The 21,183-nt window shown below is 37.5% G+C and overlaps 1 protein-coding gene across 1 annotated transcript in view; it reads left to right on the top strand.

Moving 5' to 3' along the window:
• ADAMTS3 (ADAM metallopeptidase with thrombospondin type 1 motif 3) overlaps positions 1-21,183 on the top strand; it is a 232,634-nt gene that overhangs the window by 193,842 nt on the left and 17,609 nt on the right. The window contains exons 6-16 of the mRNA XM_045858021.1: positions 4,170-4,253; positions 6,112-6,268; positions 7,013-7,118; positions 7,671-7,814; positions 8,277-8,409; positions 10,399-10,512; positions 12,439-12,584; positions 13,926-14,101; positions 15,291-15,424; positions 17,273-17,396; positions 20,769-20,849. Coding sequence (XP_045713977.1) covers positions 4,170-4,253; positions 6,112-6,268; positions 7,013-7,118; positions 7,671-7,814; positions 8,277-8,409; positions 10,399-10,512; positions 12,439-12,584; positions 13,926-14,101; positions 15,291-15,424; positions 17,273-17,396; positions 20,769-20,849 — 1,399 coding nt within the window. The remainder of the gene's footprint in view (positions 1-4,169; positions 4,254-6,111; positions 6,269-7,012; positions 7,119-7,670; positions 7,815-8,276; positions 8,410-10,398; positions 10,513-12,438; positions 12,585-13,925; positions 14,102-15,290; positions 15,425-17,272; positions 17,397-20,768; positions 20,850-21,183) is intronic.

The following is a 21,183-nucleotide window of genomic DNA, read 5'->3' as shown; positions in this document are numbered from 1 at the left end:
TAGTTTATAGCCAAGGCAAAGGCTTTTGTGCCTCTTATGTTTTAGTCAGATGACACAAAAACAATCTAAATAAAGATGTCTTAAATATTTTTCTTTGCTTTTAAGAGTCAAATGAGTAAAGTATTCAAAACTCAATGTTTTCCTTCGGTTAGAATATTTTTGAATGCTTCTTTAATTTTAAGGAAGTTATTTTATTTATGTGTAAATATAGGAAAAGGCAGACACACCCACTGGTATTTAGGTACATTCAGGTGTATTAAGTAGCCTGTCCCTTACCCACTCTAAAATGTACATACTGCCATCTACTGGAAAGAACTTTTGTACAACATTTAGACAGTATTTTCAAAAAAAAAATTACTGTCCATTTTTTTTTTGATAAGTGAAACTACATCTTTTAATTAAAACTAAACACATTTCAAGAATGAGTCTTGATATCTCCTTCAGGGAAAACTAAGATGGGGACACTTGTTTTTCTGCTGTTTTTGGGTAGATTATGAAAATACATCCACAGACCTTTAAAACAGTTTGCATGGGTATGTGGGGGAGTGCTACGGGCGGTTGTGTGGCCTTTTGCTTGATTTGAACACCTCTGTGATACAGGCAGAGCAAGCCCAGTTATGATTTGCCAGTGAGGCAATGGAGGCACGAATAGGTCACAGGAGTAACAGGTCCCTTGGTTCCTCGATGGCATAGCTGCGACCAAAGTCCAGGGGTTTCAGTGCCTCATCCTGAGGTGCTAATTATTTCTCCAGCTTGCACCATATCTGCTATGACTCCAAGGATAAAGGCATTCTTCATCTTAGTATTGACAAGGCCGGACAAGGTGAAAAGCAGCCAAATTATCAAGTTCATTTTAAAAGTAAATCGTGTATAGGAAGCAACTTTTTAAACCTTCAAAGGCAAAACAGTAAGTGCTGCCCAGTATTTTGCATAATACAGACACCTAGTATTTGTTGACTTGTCACACTGGAAGAATACTTCTGTGTATAAATATTCCTGCCTTATATTTGGTGATTTCTACCATAAAACTTAGGTACACCCTGTGACAGTTCCCCGAATGCGTGTTGACTCAGAGCATCCTGTACGTAATTTTGGTCCCATCAGAACCCTGGTATCCAATTAGCTTGGGCTAACAGTGACTTTTGTTAAGTAAAACTTTTCTTTTGGTGAAGGGCAAATTTTTAAATGCATCTTTTTATTACATCATATTATAATGTAATATTTTCATGAAGTGAACATGATCTATTTGAGTAGTATTGCCAACATCAATTTTGTCCATTATACTTACTTGGCACTGATTTTAAAATTCATGAAGTACAATGGAATTTACAAATTTAGGGGGATTATGCATACATTTTACTAACTCGGATATGACACTATTTGCCGTTATTACCAATGTTTGTTAATTTTATGATTCCGAGATTTTCTGTTGTAGATTTTCCCTATAGCATTTAAAAGCAGACTCATCACTGCTATTCTGCAGTAGCTCTGTGCTCCTTCCTTCCATCACCTCTGCTCTAGAAGTTCCTTCATTTTCCTAAAACCTAACTGCTTTCTTTAGTTTTAAGTTGTATTGTTCTTCTATTTTGTGTATTCGCTAACATTGCTTTCAGCCTTTTTTTTTTTACATTGATTGTATTTACATTTCAGTTATGTTAAGCTAAGTACTTGCTGAGGGAAGCCATGTTGCTAATTCAGAACAGCTGCCTTATGAAAAGTCTCTTGGAACATCCATGAGTCTCTGGATGAACATATCAGTGATGGGCCTGGCTTTGGACTTTTTGCTTTTACTGTCCTATAATGTTAGGACTTCCTCATTAGATCATTAACCCAGAAGAAGAGGGGGCCTGCAGTTTTCAAGTAGGCAACATGAGGTGTGGAGTCCAAAAAGGTCATAAGAAATCAGCCTTTTGTCCAGCATCCAATTTTTCCTTATATTTGTTTACCCCAAATCTACCCCTTGAACAGTGTTCACTCATGGTTTTTAGATTTGTTTTATGTAAATACACAGAATAAATTGAACCCCTTTTCCATTTGGTTGCTATTATGTCTTCTTTCTAGGTTTTTCTTTCCTGCTTCCCATACTTTTATGTCGCTCCCTCCATCTCACTAAAGTTTATTTTTTTTGAGCAATTTGTTTGCATGAGTTAAATATTTTATCCTTACCTAACCCTGTGAGATAGTGTTCTTATTATGCCCATTTGATTGAGCTCAGAAAATTAAAGACCACAAACAATGAGGGGTTGACCCAAGACATCGACTGATACTATTAATGTCCAGTATCAGGTTCCAAGCCACTGTGTCTCTTCAGTCATTCTTTTTTTTTTTTTAAGATTTTATTTAATTATTTTTAGACAGAGGGGAAGGGAGAGAGAAAGAGAGACAGAAACATCAATGTGTGGTTGCCTCTCATGTGGCCCCCACTGGGAACCTGGCCCACAACCCAGGCATGTGCTCTGACTGGGAATCGAACTGGCAACTCTGTGGTTCGCATGCAGCCCGCGCTCAATCCACTGAGCCATATCAGCCAGGGCTCTCATCATTCTTTATGTGACACTTTCTCTAGGCTCCTTGCTCTTTGCCTTCCTCTGGATACATCTGTGTTGATCAATAACTCTTATATGACAGCAGAGGCAAAAGGAACCTGACACTTCAGGGGTACTCTGGCCTGTACTGGGACAACATGGGGATGAGCTACCTACCTGCACACCTGACTGTGCATTTCCTTTCTCACTCCTCGGCTTACCTCGGACAGGGTTGAATCGGGTCTTTCCATTCTGTGCTTGTGTGTGTATTTGTAAATGAATGTGCACATATGCATGCACATTTCCTCTTAAAAGGACTCTACGTCTTGTTAAAGTACACTTTATTATCTTCCGTGTGCACTAGGTTTGTCAGATCTTTTTCCTGCATTTTATTGCTCTTCTCTTTTTTGTTTCATGTACAAATTCAGTAAGTAAACCTTTCATCTGAATTTAAGGCGTTGGTTTTTTGTTTTGTTTTTTTTTTTAAGATTTTATTTATTTATTTTTAGAGAGGGAAGGGAGGGAGGGAGAGAGAGAGAGAGAGAGAGAGAGAGAGAGAGAGAGAGAGAGAGAGGGAGAGAAACATCTATGTGCGGTTGCTGGGGGTTATGGCCTGCAACCCAGGAATGTACCCTGGCTGGGAATCGAACCTGGGACACTTTGGTTCCCAGTCCGCGTTCAATCCACTGAGCTACACCAGCCAGGGCAGGCGTTGGTTTTTTAAGGTGTTCTATGCAGTCCTCCTAGATTCTTGAAACATTTCATTTGATATTTCATGGTCTGTATCTTGGTCAGCGTGGCATTTCACAACTTTGCGATTCATGAATTTCTTTTCTTTTTTAGAGTATTCTGCCATTCTTGAGTTATATTTCTGTGTAAAGCCTCACTCTGAGATTATGCCTATCTCTTCTCTGTAGGTCTTTAATTGGCTGCACACACCATTCAAACCTCCTGGATTTGAGTGGAAGTGCATTTGGTTCTCCATTCCTCTTTTAGTTATTGTGACAAATGTTGGGTCCCCATTCTGGGAAACAGCTAACATAATCTAGCCTGACAACATCACCTTTCCCATCCCACTGGCATTTGTGAACTTACTAAGAATTCTTTAGCACACTAATTTTGCACTAGGCTCTGCAGAAAATACAATGACTGTCCACTTTGGATTCATATCTGCCAATAACTTGTGTTTTTATGTCAGTTAGTATCTACTGTCTTTCTCTTCCTCATCTGTATAAAATTATCTTGGACTATGATCTCTGAGGTTGCTTGAATTCTAGTATCTACAATTTGACCGTATACCATGTCACTTTTAGAAATTTCAAAGTAACTTTAAAAATTAAATAAAACCAGTTACTCAACTTTGCTTTTCTCAGCTCTATCCATGGCTGACATTCAACTGATACTTGTACAGTCATATTCTCTTAAAGCACATTCTCTGTGTTCATTATACTCCAGAGTTTACCAGCTCAGTAATTTACATATCTAAAATTATTCCAAAGCTAAAGGTCAGTGATCTCATTTAAGAGTTCAGTTTAAAGTAAGACTAGAGTACTTGTGATTACATGGAAGCTGATCCCTTAATTGTTAAGCATTTCACAAAATCCTTTGTGATGCTTTTCTTTTAGTAATTAGCTTTGTTTCTAGGTGAATGAGATTTACCATGATGAATCCCTCGGAGTACACATAAATGTGGTCCTGGTGCGCATGATCATGCTGGGCTATGCAAAGGTAAGCTGTCTTAAGATATGTGAGCCATGGACGTTAAGAACAGCAAACAGGGTTAGCAAACAGAAGATTAAATTGCTGAAGCTATATCCAACATACGCATAAATAAGTCTCACAGAAACCTTGGCTGTGCTGAACTAAGGGAGAAAAATGACCACAGTGAGTGGAGCTCTCCAAATCTGAGCAGATAATGAACTATTTTATGTTGTACCATTCCCTTTGTTTTCTTCTCTTTAGTAGAGCTGTGGATAGTCACCCTGACATCAGACATGACCATATGAATGGAAAAAAAATGGATACCATTGTGAGGAAAGAGAATTTCCTTCATCTTCTCATTTTATCAAATGAATGATTTATTTATTCATTCAAAATATAGAGAGTGTGTGTGTCAGATGCTTTCTAGGTACTCCAAATATGTCAATGAAGAAATAATAATGAAGACCTTTGCCCTCACATAATTAAAGATATTTTATGTGTCTATATTTCCACTTAACAAAAGTAAAGCACACAGTGAATATTTTCATTTTAAAGAGGCTTAGTCCTTTTGAAAATTAAAAGTTGGGTCAAAATGCACACAGTAGGCATTTCATGTGATGTAACGAACTGTAGTTAACTTTACAATGACTCTAAGTATGTCCCTGTCCTTGAATAATGAAACAATGAAAAGGATGAAATGGGGTCTCCCTTTGAGGAGAAATCTTAGAAGTGACTAACTTGACAGCTTCTTGATGTTTACAATTATATGTTCCCTTTCATAATTAAATTCTTCTGGTTATGAAATACTAATGAAATTACATATTTAACAAATAGAAACAATCCATATGCTTGCATTTCATTATGTATTTAACATCCACTTATTATCTGATGAGAGGGTGTCATTGATCCTATTTATCCCATAAACCTGACCCACTGTGTCAATAACACGGAATACAAGTCAACTCCAGCTGGAGATGTTAACAGCCTTCAATTGGCTGTTAAATTTGTTTGGAGAAGTATGTGATCAGCATATAGCTAACCCAGCTACTTTTGTTAAAAATGTAAACACTGATAATAACATTTGCTGAAATGTAACAAAACTTTTAACCCATCAGCCAATTAGGAATGAATTTTGGGTTGCAAGTTCAATCCCTCATTCCATCAGAGCTATTCTTGGAGGTGTGACTCCTGGGTTTTTGAAGGATGGGCTCTTTCCCTCTGAACTTTTAACTCCTGACCATAATGTGATAGTAACAACATTCCAAGGAACTTTGCTCCATCTGTTCGACCTACAAGATAAGTGCAAACCCCTCTTCATTGCTGTGAGCTTAAAAGGGGTCTTTTTTTTTCAGTGTGAGGTTGATAGAGTTTGACCACTGTGCATTAACTAAGACTTGACCAGCTTTTGTCAGCTCAATGAAGGACTTATATTCTTCCCATATGTTGATTAATTCTGGACCAAAAAAAATTAACTAAAAATCTTTAACAGTTCTGGATAAAAGTCTCATGCCAGAATTTTTTCCCTCTATTTTTATTCTCGATACCTATGGAACTAAAAATCTAAACTGAAGTAGGAATTATTTAGACTGCTACAGGTCTGCACCAAATGACTAACATCAGTTGCCTCGCATTAGCAAGTCTCAGCATCACACACTCCCGTACATGTGTCGGCCACCTTACACACAGGTAATAGCGAGTATCACAGAGATATCCTTCACAGGCACTTAGAATTCCCAAACTAAAGTGGGTGCTTAAATAAGCCCCTAATCATATTATCAAACATTATTTAAATGCTAGAATCCCAAATGTTAACTTCGGCGAAAGATATGAAAGGAAGCCTTTGGACAAATGTTATGTGTGTCTTCAACATACTGTTCCCTCGCAGTCCATCAGCCTCATAGAAAGGGGAAACCCGTCCAGGAGCTTGGAGAACGTGTGCCGCTGGGCTTGCCAACAACAAAAATCTGATCCCAACCACTCTGAACACCATGATCATGCAATTTTCTTAACCAGGCAAGATTTTGGACCTGCCGGAATGCAAGGTATTTCCATTAATATGTAGGGAAAAAAAACTTAAGAGCATGACTTTTCAAAAGTAATCCTAAATCAGGGAGTCTGTCCAAATGTTCACATCTCTACCTCCACTTTCCACCGTGCATCAGCCAAGCATACGTTTTCTTTCTATTGCCTCCGGTGACTTCTGTGGAATTCACAATGTTAAATGCCACTTAAATACTGTAATAAATTATACTTGCCTTTAAAATAATGAGTGTTCATTTGGGGCATGGAGGGGACGCTGTAAAATGCAGTGCGTGTTCCACTGAGTGTTTGGAATGGGAAAAGAGATGCCACAGAACCGACCGCTGCCAAGAGCTTTCTTCCAAAGCCAGCTTACATTTATCTAATAAATTCTGATGCTGGCTTTGGAAAAAGAAGACTGACGGTTTTCTTTTCAATGTTGATGGAATGTCTGGCTCCCTTCATCAGTACCATGATATGAAGGACCATTCTGTACAACAGAAAGACGAGGCTTAGTTGGTGGGCAGACCAGAATGGTAACCCTGGGCAGTTCCTTCCCTTAAGAAAGGAGAAAATGCAGACCCAGTGAATCTTTTCAGAGATGATTACCTGTGGCTTTCCCAAGAGAATGTGGCACAATGCTAGCAGTGAAATAATACTGCCTCTGTTTCCTGAAAAGCTCCCCACCCCCTAGGCAAAGGTCCAGTAGTAATTCTTAATGGGTTTTCTCATAAAATGAAAATAAAAGTAATTGTTATTCTCTACAGGATATGCTCCAGTCACAGGCATGTGTCATCCAGTGAGAAGTTGTACCCTGAATCATGAGGATGGTTTCTCATCTGCTTTTGTAGTAGCCCATGAAACTGGCCATGTGTAAGTCACTGTTGACAGCTACAAAGCCAAGAAAGGTCTTTTCTTTGCTGCTTCTCTCAGTATTGTTCGAGCTTTGGGCACAGTGCATGCCTGCGTGCAGCTCCCGTCCCTTGCCAAGTGTGAGGAGCTGAAAGCAGTGGAGAGGTCATGCACTGCAACCAAATGAGTGACTAGCTTGCAGAGACACCCTGCTATGACATACGAAAGGCCTTTCTGTCCGATCATTCTCTGTTTCACAATTCCTCTGACTCCTCCACAAAAGCCATGTTAACTTAAAAAATACATATTTTCCTGTACAGTAAGTCCTTACTTAACATTGTCGATAGGTTCTGCAACTTTATGCAACACGACTTAAAACAAAACCAGTTTTACTAGAGGCTAATTGATATAAATAAGAGTTAAGTTTCTGTGGCATCTCATCAACATTCTAAGGAAACCGCATTAAACAGAATGACTTAATTTGAGGACCTACGGTATTTATTTTTAAGACAGAAATTAAGCAGATGCCTGGCACCTGTGATTCTTACCGGTGAGATCTCCTGTGTGTTCCAGGCTGGGAATGGAGCATGATGGACAAGGCAATAGGTGCGGTGAGGAGACTGCTCTGGGAAGTGTCATGGCCCCCCTGGTGCAAGCGGCGTTTCACCGTTACCACTGGTCTCGATGCAGCGGCCAAGAACTGAAAAGATACATTCAGTATGTCCCTTTCAACATGTTGCAAGAGCATTTATAATATGAAAGAAATACAGACGTGAAAGTGACTCTTAGGCTTGTGTTCATAACAAAAGTCCAAGTAAATGAAAACTGTTGTTTGCAGTAAACATTTTCCTACGACCCAGAGCTTTGGGCACAATGATTCTATAATATGATCACGAATATTTTAAATCATAAGCCTAGAATTTAAGTGATTTTTTTACTGTGATTTTTTAAGTAAATTCTTCCTGGAATCTTGGATTAATGGTCAAATTTGAGTTGAGGATGAGGAGCAGGTTTTTGAGAAAGGTTTAAACAAAAAAACCTTTAAAGGAATGTTTTTGTGACCTTGATCTGTGATCTAATGAAGTTCCAGAGTATATAACCTAAGGATACTTTTGTTTTCAGTGGGACATGATAAAAGAATGGGACATTTCACTACATGTTATGTTTTCCTTCCTACAGTTCCTATGACTGTCTTCTTGATGACCCTTTTGAACATGATTGGCCCAAACTCCCAGAACTTCCTGGAATCAATTATTCTATGGATGAACAATGTCGTTTCGACTTTGGAGTTGGTTATAAAATGTGCACTGCGGTATGTTTCTTACAGTCAATTTAGATCTTGTGTCTTGAAATCTATTTGCATAGCTCCTGTTTGGGGAGCTCTGCAGACTCACTGGCACAGGCGTGAGAATTTCTTCCAGTGATTTTGTGTTTGCCATGCCACTATGTGTTAAAGTTAAGTGCTTCATGTATACTGTCTTATTTAGTCCTTGTGACAGGCTAGATGGGAGTTGGTATACATTTATTTTACAGATGAAAAAGTCAAGATTTACAGAGATTAAGCAATTTGATTAAGTCAGACATCTGGTAAATAGGGGAGCTGGACACTGAAACCAAGTTTGTCCGGCTCCAAACTACCCTGTTGCTCCTTTGGTTTTTGTGACCTTTAAAGATGACTTTTAAGCATTAGACAGATTGCTTTTCATCAGCTTGTTGGCCAAGATCCCATGTACCTGTGACCCCAGGGAAGGGCAGTGCTGGTTCACACTCCCGAGGGAATCACGCAGCAGAGCAGGGGGTCAGGAACTCGGCTTCGCTGTCAGACTGCTGGGTCTGGGGGGCGTGAGCCTGGCACTCACCAACTGTGGGATTTCAAGCACCTTCTTTAATCTCTCTGTCTTAGTTTCTTTGTGTATAAAATGTGAATAATGATAGTGTTTATCTCATAGAAAGAGATCAGGGTTCAATTTGATAATGCAACTGAAGTGCTTAACATGATGCAGGCACATAGTAAATGCTCTGTGGAATCCACTAGCCAGCCTTCTCTGCAGCTATTTAGATCAGAGGTATGTTTTGTCAAGTTTCCATGTTGAGATTTAGTAGTTGGTAAAAAAAGGGGGGAGCTTTTTAAGTTCTGGAGCAAACTCTGTGTGTTAGAGCAAAAAAAAAAAATAAATAAGCATTTCATGGTACTGAAAATGAATGATATGCTGTTTGAAATCTTCCATATGCAGACAGCTACAGCCATTTGGACTGTCTGTCAACTATACGTCGTCAGCTCCTAATCACCTCCATTAATGTTTTGACCTGAAAATTCTAAAACTTGGACTCAATATGGTGGGAAAATACAGTATCTGAATTAAATAATAGGAATTAGAACAAAAACCCCAGGTCCAAAATGAGAACAAATTAAGAAAGAGCTCTGACCACAAGCTGTGTGTAATTGGTGGTATAGCCAATGACATGCAGATAAATTGGTATTTGATAATTTTTAAAAATTTATCTAAAGAGTGGTAAGATGTATGTAGTTAGAAGGAAAGCAGACAAGTAAAGACACACAAATATGTGTGCTGACACATACTCTGGGTATTGTCATGTGGTATTTTAGGAAAATAAAAAATATTCTTAAGACTGAGAAAACTAAGATTCTAGTTGGGTTCTGTTACTGCCTTACTTGTAACAATAACTACAGCCTTACCTTGTAACCCATATATTCTCAGCCATGGATTATGAGGCTCAAATATATGAAAAGTATTTTATAAACCACATGAATGTACTATAATAGTTTGTTGTACTCAGAATACACTATCTTACATAGAAAGTTTGACAAATATTTTCTGCTTTTAGTCAGTTCCTTATGATGGGCATTTTTATTACTTATATCTGACTGGTTCATACTTACAGGGATTAAGAGGAGCCATTTTGATAGCTTGAGAGCTGCAAAACCATTATAATAAGTTTATATATTTAAAATGTTCATAATAATTACTTTTTAAAATTCCGATATTGTCTATTTGAAAGGCAAGAAATAGAAATGGTGTGCAGAAATATTAAGAGTCAACTAGAGAATCCCAGACAAGTCATTGTTTATCACTGTTATTTTAGAAAAGCAAACTAAACATAGTCTCTACTTGGAATTCTTAGACAGTATTTTTTTCTCATCATGCCACAACTTTGACTTTAAATTTAACCTGAAGTTAAAATATCCAAGGAACATGATGTGAAGAAATCGTATAGAAGATATTGTTGGTAAAATCCTGCCATCTGCATTTCATTGAGATTGTGATTCTCTCTCTTCCAGTTCCGAACCTTTGACCCATGCAAACAGCTGTGGTGCAGCCATCCCGATAACCCCTACTTCTGTAAGACTAAAAAGGGGCCCCCACTCGATGGGACTGAATGTGCTGCTGGAAAAGTGAGTTTGTCCATACCATGAAGATTTAAGATATGTGGCGTAATAATCACCTTTAAAAGTCTGGGAAATGACGAACGTCACTGTACTGTCATCTTTATGAATACCATAGTACATGAGGTTTCATTATGATAATGTACTAACATTGTATAGTAGTATATTTATTTAAACTTCATTAGTCACTATGCTAAACAGATTACATACTGTGTGTTGCTGTGGGAAAATCTAGTATTACAAACGTTTGACTAAAAAACAAGAGCAACAATGAGTTGATTCATTTTTTATTCCAATGACCCCTGTAACAAATTACCAGAAGCCTGGTGCCTTAAAACAACAGAAGTTTATTTCCTCACAGTTCTGGAGGCCAGAAGTCCCAAATCAGTTTCACTGAATCAAAACCAATGTGGGAGCAGGACCATCCTCTCTCCAGAAGCTCTGCTGGAGACTCTGTCCTTGCCTCTTCCAGCATCTGGTGGCTGCCCACATTCCTTGACTTGTGTCTGCATGACTTCAGTCTCTGACTTCATGACCACATTGCCCCCCTCTCCTCTTCTGTGTGCAAGTGTCCCTCCACCCCTCTCTTATGAGGATACACATGATGGCATTTAGGGCCCATCTGGACAATCCAGGGTAATCTCCCCTCAAAGTCCTTAACTTAATCGTATCTGCAAAGACTGTTTTCCAAAGAAGGTAACATTTACAGATTCTAGGACCTGACATCTCTGAGACCCCACTCTTCAGCCCACTACAGATAGACCAGGAAGCAGTAGCTCAGCAGAATATCTGGGACCCTATGTGAATGGGATTTGATTTACTTGCTGGCGGCCTTCTCCTTGTGGAAATTGTCCAGAAATAAAGTCCTGAGAATTTATACAGAAGATTTGGCCTTGCTCCTGGGGGAAAGAAGCCCAGAGGTTTTAAATCTCAAATTGTGCAGTCAGGACTGAATGCTCAGAAACTGGCCAAGTGCCAAGCTACCTTAGTCCTAAGAAGAAAGATCACCCATCCCCAAACAAAGGCATGTTAAGAACTCAAGTTGAAGTGCCTTGATTAGCTTGGGAATAAGATATTGTAGACAGGACCAAAAGCTGGCAAAGAAGATTTATATAGCTTTTAGTTCTTTTGAAGCTCCATTCCAAATGTGTATAAACTGTACTTGCAATGGGGATTACAAGCATAATTAATAGTAATAATAATAAAACCTGCCATTATTCATATTTAAACTTCATTAGTCACTATGCTAAACATTACATACTGTGTGTTGCTGTGGGAAAATCTAGTATTACAAACATTTGACTAAAAAGCAAGATCAACAATGAGTTGATTCATTTTTGCTTTATAAAAAAGATAGCCTCCAAATCAACTCTGAACATCAACTTCCCTAAACACATTTGTGTTATATTTAAATTTACCAAAGTGGAGTTTTAAGAAACACTTTTATTGTATGTAGAATGAAGAAACAAGTCAAAATGTTGGAAGGCAGAAGGACTCACACCTGTTGAGCCTTGGGCACTGTGAGCAGGTGCCCGAATGCATTTGGGGTTCCAGTAGTTCCCCTTCAGTTACTGCCTGGTCAGTCAGATGGTCTGGTGTCCCCCATGCTTCTTTCTGGGGCCCAAGTTTCCGTGTTTCCTACTGTGAAAATTAGGTGCTCAGATTTTTATTGGTTATGTTTTATACTCATAAATGTATCATATAAAAACCCATTGGAATGAATTAGTTAATATTTCATTTTTATACTTAAAAACACAAGTCTAAATTACCCTTTGTATAGGGGATCTTATTTTTATAATTACTTTTGGATAATTTTAAACACATTTCACCTGGTGGGCATGGCGGGGAGTGAAGCCCCTCCATTTCTTTTGTAACGACTTCAGCTTCAGCATAGGCATGATTGTCATAATGATTAACCTTTGTCATTTTCCTAAGTGGTGCTATAAGGGCCATTGCATGTGGAAGAATGCAAATCAACAAAAGCAAGATGGCAATTGGGGGTCGTGGACCAAATTTGGCTCCTGTTCCCGTACATGTGGAACGGGTGTTCGTTTTAGAACGCGCCAGTGCAATAATCCAATGTGAGTATGACCCTTGTACTTCTGGTTATTTTTGTATAAGCTAGAAAATGCTTCAATGCACTGTTCTTACTGTTTTCTTTCATCAAATACATTTAAAATACAGAACATGAAAACTAAGGGTTTAACTGTCTGTTTTGGGTAAAACTCCATTTATCAATTTTGTGAAGAGTAGTCAATGGTGAAGATTACAGATTTTGAAGAAATTGCTCTTTAGGAATATTAAGAAGCTGAGCAGGGAAAGAAGCACAGGTGTGTAAGGGCGGAAGCAGCACCAACCGCAGATGCTCACTCACTCGGGGTTGGGAGGGCCTGCTTCCAGGTGGGCCAACAAAAAAGGATGGTAAAGAGGGTCAGGAATTGTTGGGGAAAGTTATCCATTTATGCACTTGGACTAAATGGATCGAATCCCTCCAGCATGCTCAAGAAAATATATTTTCTAAGGGAAAAAATAACCAAAATATCCATCTTCAGATATTCTTCCTTGTCTAGGGTTGAACGTGTGAGCAGTGCTGTGTTCCTGGCAGCAGGATGGCTCTGAGCACGTCCTTTATAAAGACTGAGTGTCACACACCTGTCTTCACAGGAAGAGATGATGATAGTATTAGTGGCAGTCACAAAAACAGTAAAAATTAACCATAGTAAGAGCAGCTAAGTTTCACTATGAGCCACACTCTAAGTGTTTTAAATATGTAACCTCATCCAATTCTCTCAATTTTTCTCTAATGAAGAAAGGATGGGAAACTGAGGCATAGAGCTGTGGTCGAAATCTCTTTGAGTTGCACCTACATGTTTTGTGCATGGTAGAAAATAAAAATTTCCCGAGCCTGTATTTCTTTATTTATTTATATACTTTGCCATGCATTCAAAATACACTGTTTACAAAGCCACTTTAAATTGAGTTTTGGGTCCACCCCTTTTCCTCCCCACCCCCCACCCCCAGGGAGAGGATGGTGCCTTTCGGAAGGGATTGAAATTAGGAAGTATGAGTTCATTCACTTAGTGCTGGCAGCTCAGAAGCTCTGGCTTTCTGCCTGCCCTCCCTCAAGCACTGTGTCTGCAAGCTTCAACTGCTGGACTGGAGCCAAGAGGCCTTTTTTAAAAAAAGATTTTATTTATTTATTAATTTTTTAGAGAGCGGGGAAGGGAAGGAGAAAGAGAGGGAAACATCAGTGTGTGGCTGCCTCTCACACACCCCCTGCTGGGAACCTGGCCTGCAACCCAGGCATGTGCCCTGACTGGGAATCAAACCAGTGACCCTTTGGTTCACAGGCTGGCACTCAATCCACTGAGCCACACCAGCCAGGGGCCAAGAGGCCTTTTTAAATGTTGTCTTTTCTTTAGGCCCATCAATGGTGGTCAGGATTGTCCGGGTGTTAATTTTGAGTACCAGCTTTGTAATACAGAAGAATGCCAAAAACACTTCGAGGACTTCAGAGCACAGCAGTGCCAGCAGCGTAACTCCCACTTTGAATACCAGAACAGCAAACACCACTGGATGCCATACGAACATCCTGACCGTGAGTAGCGGCCTGCTCCTTTCCTCCTACATGCATGGTGACTTCCAGTTTATGCTCTGTCTTCACTATTCCTTTAGACTCTTGATCCCTACTTGGTAACTTAGAAACCTTGGTGCTTACAGGGGTAAGTCCTTCTGGGTTTCCAAGTATAAGGCTAACATCCTCCTTTCTCTAGAGAAGTGAGAATTCCAGAACAGTTCCAGCAAGTTGCACTACCCCATCACTACTGAAAAGACCAAGGGAAATCAAACAAAATGAAAAGCATGGAAGGGATGTTGAGTTTTCCTCATTCAACGGAAATCCCTCTCCTAGGAAATGCTTTTGGAATATTGTGATCTATCCTTTCTGAATAACAAAAGGAAAATGTAGTTATCTTACAATGGGGTCAGGAGCAAGAAAAAGGCTAGTATTTAATAACAACAGAAACTTCTTAAGCTTTTTACTTTTGTACTGTATGCTAGTTATTAAAAAAAAATACACTTGGAGGCTCCCTTTTAATGTTTTACTTCTAACCCTCAAACTTTCAGTTAAATATATTTAACTGAAAATGTCTCATCATATTTCTCATTTGATTGAATAAAAAAAATAGTTGCATGATTATCATGCGATATAATACACTGCTGAGTTCAGTTGAAAGCTGTTTTAAAAGAAAGATGCATCCACATAGGAATTCAAAGGTACAACGCATTAATAAAAATGAATTTTTTAATCTATTTTGGTCAAGTGAGTCACATAAATTATAATAAATTTAATAAGGTTACACAAAGTCAAAAACTTTACTAGATCATTGAGTCAAATGAAAGAGAAACTCTTTCAGCACTCTAAGCATCACTGAAAATAAAGTGGTTATGATTTAAAGTTTTTGAAGAGCTGTGGTTAAATCTAGGGTTGCCATGCAACCTGATTTTGCCTGGGAGAGTCCCAGGTTAGACCTGCTGTCCCGGAAGAATTAGTGATAGAGCCCCTTTTCACTCTCAAAAGTGTCCCAGTTTAGATGTTAAATCAGATGGTCACCCTGGTTGAAAAAGTATGCTAAGTATATATAATTTCCTCTCCTCTTTATTTATTTATACCCTATTTTGTTTTCAGGAAATCACATTGAAACTTTGTATTTAAAAAATAAAATAAACTATACTGTCAAGTACACCATTTTATGTAAATAGTTGATTTAATTTTCCTTCTTATGCAGCCAAGAAAAGGTGCCACCTTTACTGCCAATCCAAAGAGACTGGAGATGTCGCGTACATGAAACAGCTGGTGCACGATGGAACGCGTTGTTCTTACAAAGACCCGTACAGCATCTGTGTGCGCGGAGAGTGTGTGGTAAGCTCCCTGCAGTGCTGTGCCGGTCTGCTTTAACTAACATTCATCTGCATATTTCCAAAAATTTTAAACTCTTTCTTATCTGTGAAATCACATTATGATGTGAATGTATGAGTAGCTCAGTAGCTAAACTAAATCTGGGAGAAAGAGCACTTAATAAAATTAAACTTTGCTCACTGGCTGAATTAATATTTAAATATAATTTTCCTCATATTAAGCCAAGTTACTCTGATGTTTGCTGGTTGGGAGTACAATTTGGGAACAATGCCTTTGTTTTGAGTGTTTCAATGTTAAATGTGTTTTATCTTTTCTTTAAGAGATAATTTTCTCCTCTCACCTTCCAATTGATTTTAAGCTTAAACATTGAATTTAACATCTGAACCAAAGTAGTGAAGATGCAAAAACTATGTTTTTATCTTTTTTAATCTTTTTAAAATGCAGTTTATTTTCTTATTCGTGTTCATATGTCATGTTGAATTTATATGAAATTATCCTTTTTAATAGTTTATTGTATTTTTCTATTATAATTTATCACCCCGTATCCTCTTCCACCTTCACCACCCCCCCCCATCCCTGCCATCACCACGCCATTGTCCGTGTCCATGAGGTTTTCGTTGTCGTTCAGTCCCACCATGCTTATTCCCCCGGAGCTGTCCTCTAAAATATCCTTGTTAACTGAACACATTGCTTCTTTCTGTTTGACTTATTTTCACTTCAGAACACTTGTGTAAAATTAATGAATCTTAAGTGTGCAGACACCTCATAGTTGATCTGAAATTTTCCCAAAAGTGCACTCGGGGGTTTGTTCATCTTTCACCTCCCACAGTATGTGTACATCAAAGGACGGGGGTCAGTATTTCCTCCGCCCACTTTCATCCCGCACCTGCGAGCACAGTGGTGTATCACGTATCATTACCCTACACTGATTGACATTAAGGAGCTGCCCCAGCTCAGAAAACCTTCAGTAGTTCCCTGTTCAGTTAATGTGAAAATGTTTCTCTTCCTCTGATACTCAAGGCCTTTCACAGCCCATGCTTTGCACATTTTTCACTCTGCTCCCCCTGTCACACCACAGCAAATTTCCATTGGTTTAAATATGGTTAAATACTGTTCTGTGAGCCCCCTTTCCATGAATATACAATTTCCATGGCTGTTTTAATCCCTCTGCATTCTTTTATTTTAATCCTCACCCAAAGATATGTTTATTGATTTGAGAAGGAGAGAGAGAAACATCAATGAGAGACAGAAACATCAACTGGTTGCCTTCTGTACACAGCCTGACAGGGGGTTGAACCTCCAGCCTTTTGGTGTGCAGGATGATGCTCCAACACCTGAACCATGTGGCCAGGGCAATCCCTTTGTATTCTGGGAACACATTTCCACATACTTGATTCCTTCAGGGACCTATGAAAATCTCTACTACTTTGGTGGAGTTTTGTCTTACATGCCTAGCAAACTTGTAAAGCTTGTACTAATGTATAACTCACTATTTCATTATTCATTTTATAAATATGAAAGCAACCAGGGAAAAATACCAACTTACTTTTATCTCCTCGGCATCTACTACAACATCTGTGCTTAATAAATGTTTAATGATAATGACTACGTATAATGGTCACCAGACTGGGGGAAGTTCATCCTAGAATACAATTTAACCTGGAACACAAGTCATTTGACTGCACAGTAGTTCTTTGAAAGATTGAAGTACTATAAATCAAGGTTAGAACAAAAGTTTGGTGCAAATGGCCTGGCTGTGGGTTCCTGATTAAACAAGGTCATCATTCTCTAGGGTGCTTACCTTACCTTGACACATTAAAATAAGCCACATTTAACATCTTCTTTCTGCAGAAAGTGGGCTGCGATAAAGAAATCGGCTCTAACAAGGTTGAGGACAAGTGCGGCGTCTGCGGAGGAGATAACTCCCATTGTCGAACTGTGAAGGGGACCTTCACCAGAACTCCCAGGAAGCTCGGTAAGATGTGGCCTCTGATGCATTTAGTATCCTTCTCTATGATTTGTATTTTTTGAGACTTCTTTTAGGAATGTAGCCTTCTCTCTATAAACATAATAAAATATTAACTGCTGATTTATTTTTACTCAGATGACCTTTTAAGGAACAGTTTAAAAAAAACATTGAATTTATGTGCATAGCATTTGTAAAAAATTATCTACTAAATTTTGATAAAGAACAAATAAATCACTATCAATTATAGTAGCTAGCTAAAATCTTTGTTTTGTTTTATTTTGCTTTTAATAAAATGCATTAGACCTAATTATTAGAATTGGTGCTTACTTTGAATTTTCTGTTGCACATAAATTGTTAATCAGAACTTAAATAAAAAAATCACAAAACTTTAGATACAATGTATATTATTTCTGCTTCTTTTATTTTCAAAGTGAACAAGTTTTGCTTATTTATAAATCTATACATCTAGGATCCATATTTCACATAACTTTTAAAATTTTATATTAAACAAAATTGAGGTACAACCAAAAATAACCTGAGGTATAATTGCTTATGTGTGTGAAGTTTGTGCTTTTTAAACAATCAATGACCTGGTCTTAGGCATATGGTAAATTTCAACAGATGGAACAAAAAACCCCCAAAATAATACGCAAAAAATATTAACAATATTATAATTATCCATTTGAATTTTTATTTTTGAATTTTTATAAAATATTTAGATATAAACATTTATTATTAAACTTTTTGAGTTTATTACAACTATTTAATTATTCAATAAGTATTCTTTGGACAAATGTTTCTGACAGTTCTGCACTTAAGAACACATTTGATGTGGTGCTTCCCTTGAGAAACTTCTTTTCCATTACCCAAAGCCCTGTCAGTATCCAGTTGTCCTTTATGGAATGATGGAAAACAAAATAAAACAAAGAATTTTGGTTTACTTTGACTGAGTACATTGTTGTAATTTTCCCTTTTAGAAGAACATATAAAAAGGTTGGTCTTCATCCAAATGGAATAATTCTCATAGTTCTTTTTACTCTCATTACACCTCAGCTACCCCACTCACGCCAGTTCCACAACACCTGCATTGCTCTTTGATATACTTATGGTGGCAGAGCTGGGCGACTCTATTCTGATGTGTTTTTCTTAGGCATTCCTTACTCTAGTTATGGATGTCTGTTATTCCTGTGTGATAATTTACTATGTTTTGTACTTCAAACATTGTTAAAAAGCAAATATTGCCATTTCCATCTCATTATATTATTTTAATAAAGCGAACAGAATTAGAATGTCATATATAATGTTTTGGGAGAGTAAAATGTGATTTTCTCCATCTATGAAGTAATTTATGGTTCTTTACAGCAGTTATATATTATTATTTTGGATATAAAGTAATTCACTTTGTTTATTTCCAGTGTGAATGAATATAATGAAAAGAGTTTTTGCCATACTCATTTGTTCTATATATTGCATGTAATATGAGGTAGTGATTTTTTTTTTAGATACCTCAGAAATTATGCTAAACCTACAAATCAAGGTCGGATGAACAGAAGAAAGCTTTCATCAGTCGAACAGATTTAAACTGTTGAAAGATAATCTCACATCCATTTCTTTGCACAAAGGCTGTTATTATAGTCATTCAAAGACTAATTAACCTTTTCCAACAGGGAAACATTTAAGCAAGAGGTGCCATAAAGAACTGAAGTTGCTGGAAAATGAAATCTGCAAGTATTCAACTTCAAATCACCTATATCATTTCTCATTCATGCTTAGTCTTACTTTCATTGACTATTAACACTTTGTTGGCATTAGCTAATTATTATAAATGCATTTTGACTTCAATATATAAAATTACAAAACATTTTTAACTTACCTAATAATACATATAGCTTATATAGTCAATGAAACAACAAGACTTTGATAAACATGAAACCTCCTCCACTAACGAAAGACATTCTATTTAAGGGAAAACGAGAGGCGCCTTCACTCTACCCAAAGGAGCTCGTAATATTTCTCTTGCTGAAACAAGGGAAGCTAAAAATGTACTGGGTAAGTTGTAGCAAACTGCAGAAAGATGGGCATCCATAAACGGCATCAAGCTGTTTCGCTCTCCTGGGCATCTTACGCATGTTACTCACAGCCATTGAACACTCAGGCAAACATGGTACTTTCCCTGTATTGGACTTCCCCCTGGCTCAGGAGGGGAAACTCACACCCCAAAATCACTGTTCTGTTTAGCTAAGCCATTAATGAATATTGTTCCTACCCACAAGTAGCTAGTAATTGTCTATATACAAATGACAAACATGTTTCTTTCTCATTCCATCAGCAATTATGAGTTTATAATTGAATTTCTGTCAATACTCATCCTATAGTATATGAATTGGATGTTTTATAAGGTATCAGTTGCTTCATCTTCCTATATTTGCTTACTTTTTTGGTGGAAATGAGAGGTAACACTTCATTTTTCTATTTTGCCCTGACTATTGTTGATGTATAGCTGAGGTCTTAATTCTAAGTGATCTTAAGATAATTTTTAGAACATGTGATAACACTAAGAAAGTGTGTTATATATGAAATTGGCTATAACAGGATTGATAATATGATTTTAAAACCGAAGGCAATTCATTGAGCATATTGAATTAATTAACTGATTTGTTTATTTATTTATTTATTTATTTATAGTAGAAGCTTGAGGTCAGGGTGCGTGTAAAGGGTATGTTTGACAATCTGCATGTTTGACAACCTGCAGACATTTTCCAACCAAATAGTTTGGTCAAATTTACAACATATATTTTAACATATTCCCACTATAATAAATAGTGGGAAAATTTATTGCTTATCACAAAGAAAATGCTCGCTAATTTTCCTTTTGTAATTTTTTAGAATAAGGCAGATTTTAAATATCAAGATATTTTATTAATTAGAAGTTTAGCTAGTTACACTTGCTACTCAGGCTTTTAACATAATATATAGGCTGATAAAATATTTTCAGAAGTTCAACTAATACTCTAAAAATCGGTCACACTTCAAAACAGTGGTTTATAAAACTAAAAGACACATAGAAGGACCCAGGAAAGTGCAAAATTTGCCTGATCGTTGTTGACACAATTCACAGGTCAACCCAAAATAAATGGCTAATAGGTTGGAAAGATTAACTCTTTTCTTCCTCTTTTTTTAAAAAAGGTTTCCTCTAATCTCATGCCAGATGTCACACCAGCTACCAGTGCTTTGAAGTTGATTTCTGAAACTGCTTCTTTCAGTTTATGTATGCCCTCTTCTGCATGCAGGAGCGGTGAGACCATAGCGCTCAACTAACCGTGGTTGTTGCTTTTGTTTCCTCCTTTGCTTCCTACAATATTCACTACACATGCAAAGGGTACCTTAAGATGTTTGATATCCCCCCTGGTGCCAGACATGTGTTAATCCAAGAAGACGAGGCTTCTCCTCATATTCTTGGTAAGTGTTTCTAACTGCTGCCTCTGCTTTAACATGCACTTAAATATGGAAATGTCAAAGAATCCTATCTATATATAGATATATGTGTGTAGGTGTATATATGTATATATAGATATATATGTAGATGTATATGTGTACACATGGATATGCAGGATTCAGGTTATATACAAATGCATTATTATGTGATTGTTGGGCAGCTCTCCCAAATATTCTTTCCTTAAAACAAGAAATATTCAAAATTAGAGCTTTAATTTCTGTTGAAACCTCAATTGGTTCATTATTACATGAAGAAAAAATCATTGGACAAATTTGTACATTTGCATATTTGCTCTGT

This window comes from Phyllostomus hastatus, unplaced genomic scaffold (assembly GCF_019186645.2).
Source record: "Phyllostomus hastatus isolate PE091 unplaced genomic scaffold, TTU_PhHast_1.1 phas_scaffold_1674, whole genome shotgun sequence".
NCBI lineage: Eukaryota > Metazoa > Chordata > Mammalia > Chiroptera > Phyllostomidae > Phyllostomus > Phyllostomus hastatus.
The sequence above is the reverse complement of the archived record's forward strand: the minus strand, read 5'-3'. Positions and strand labels throughout refer to the sequence as shown.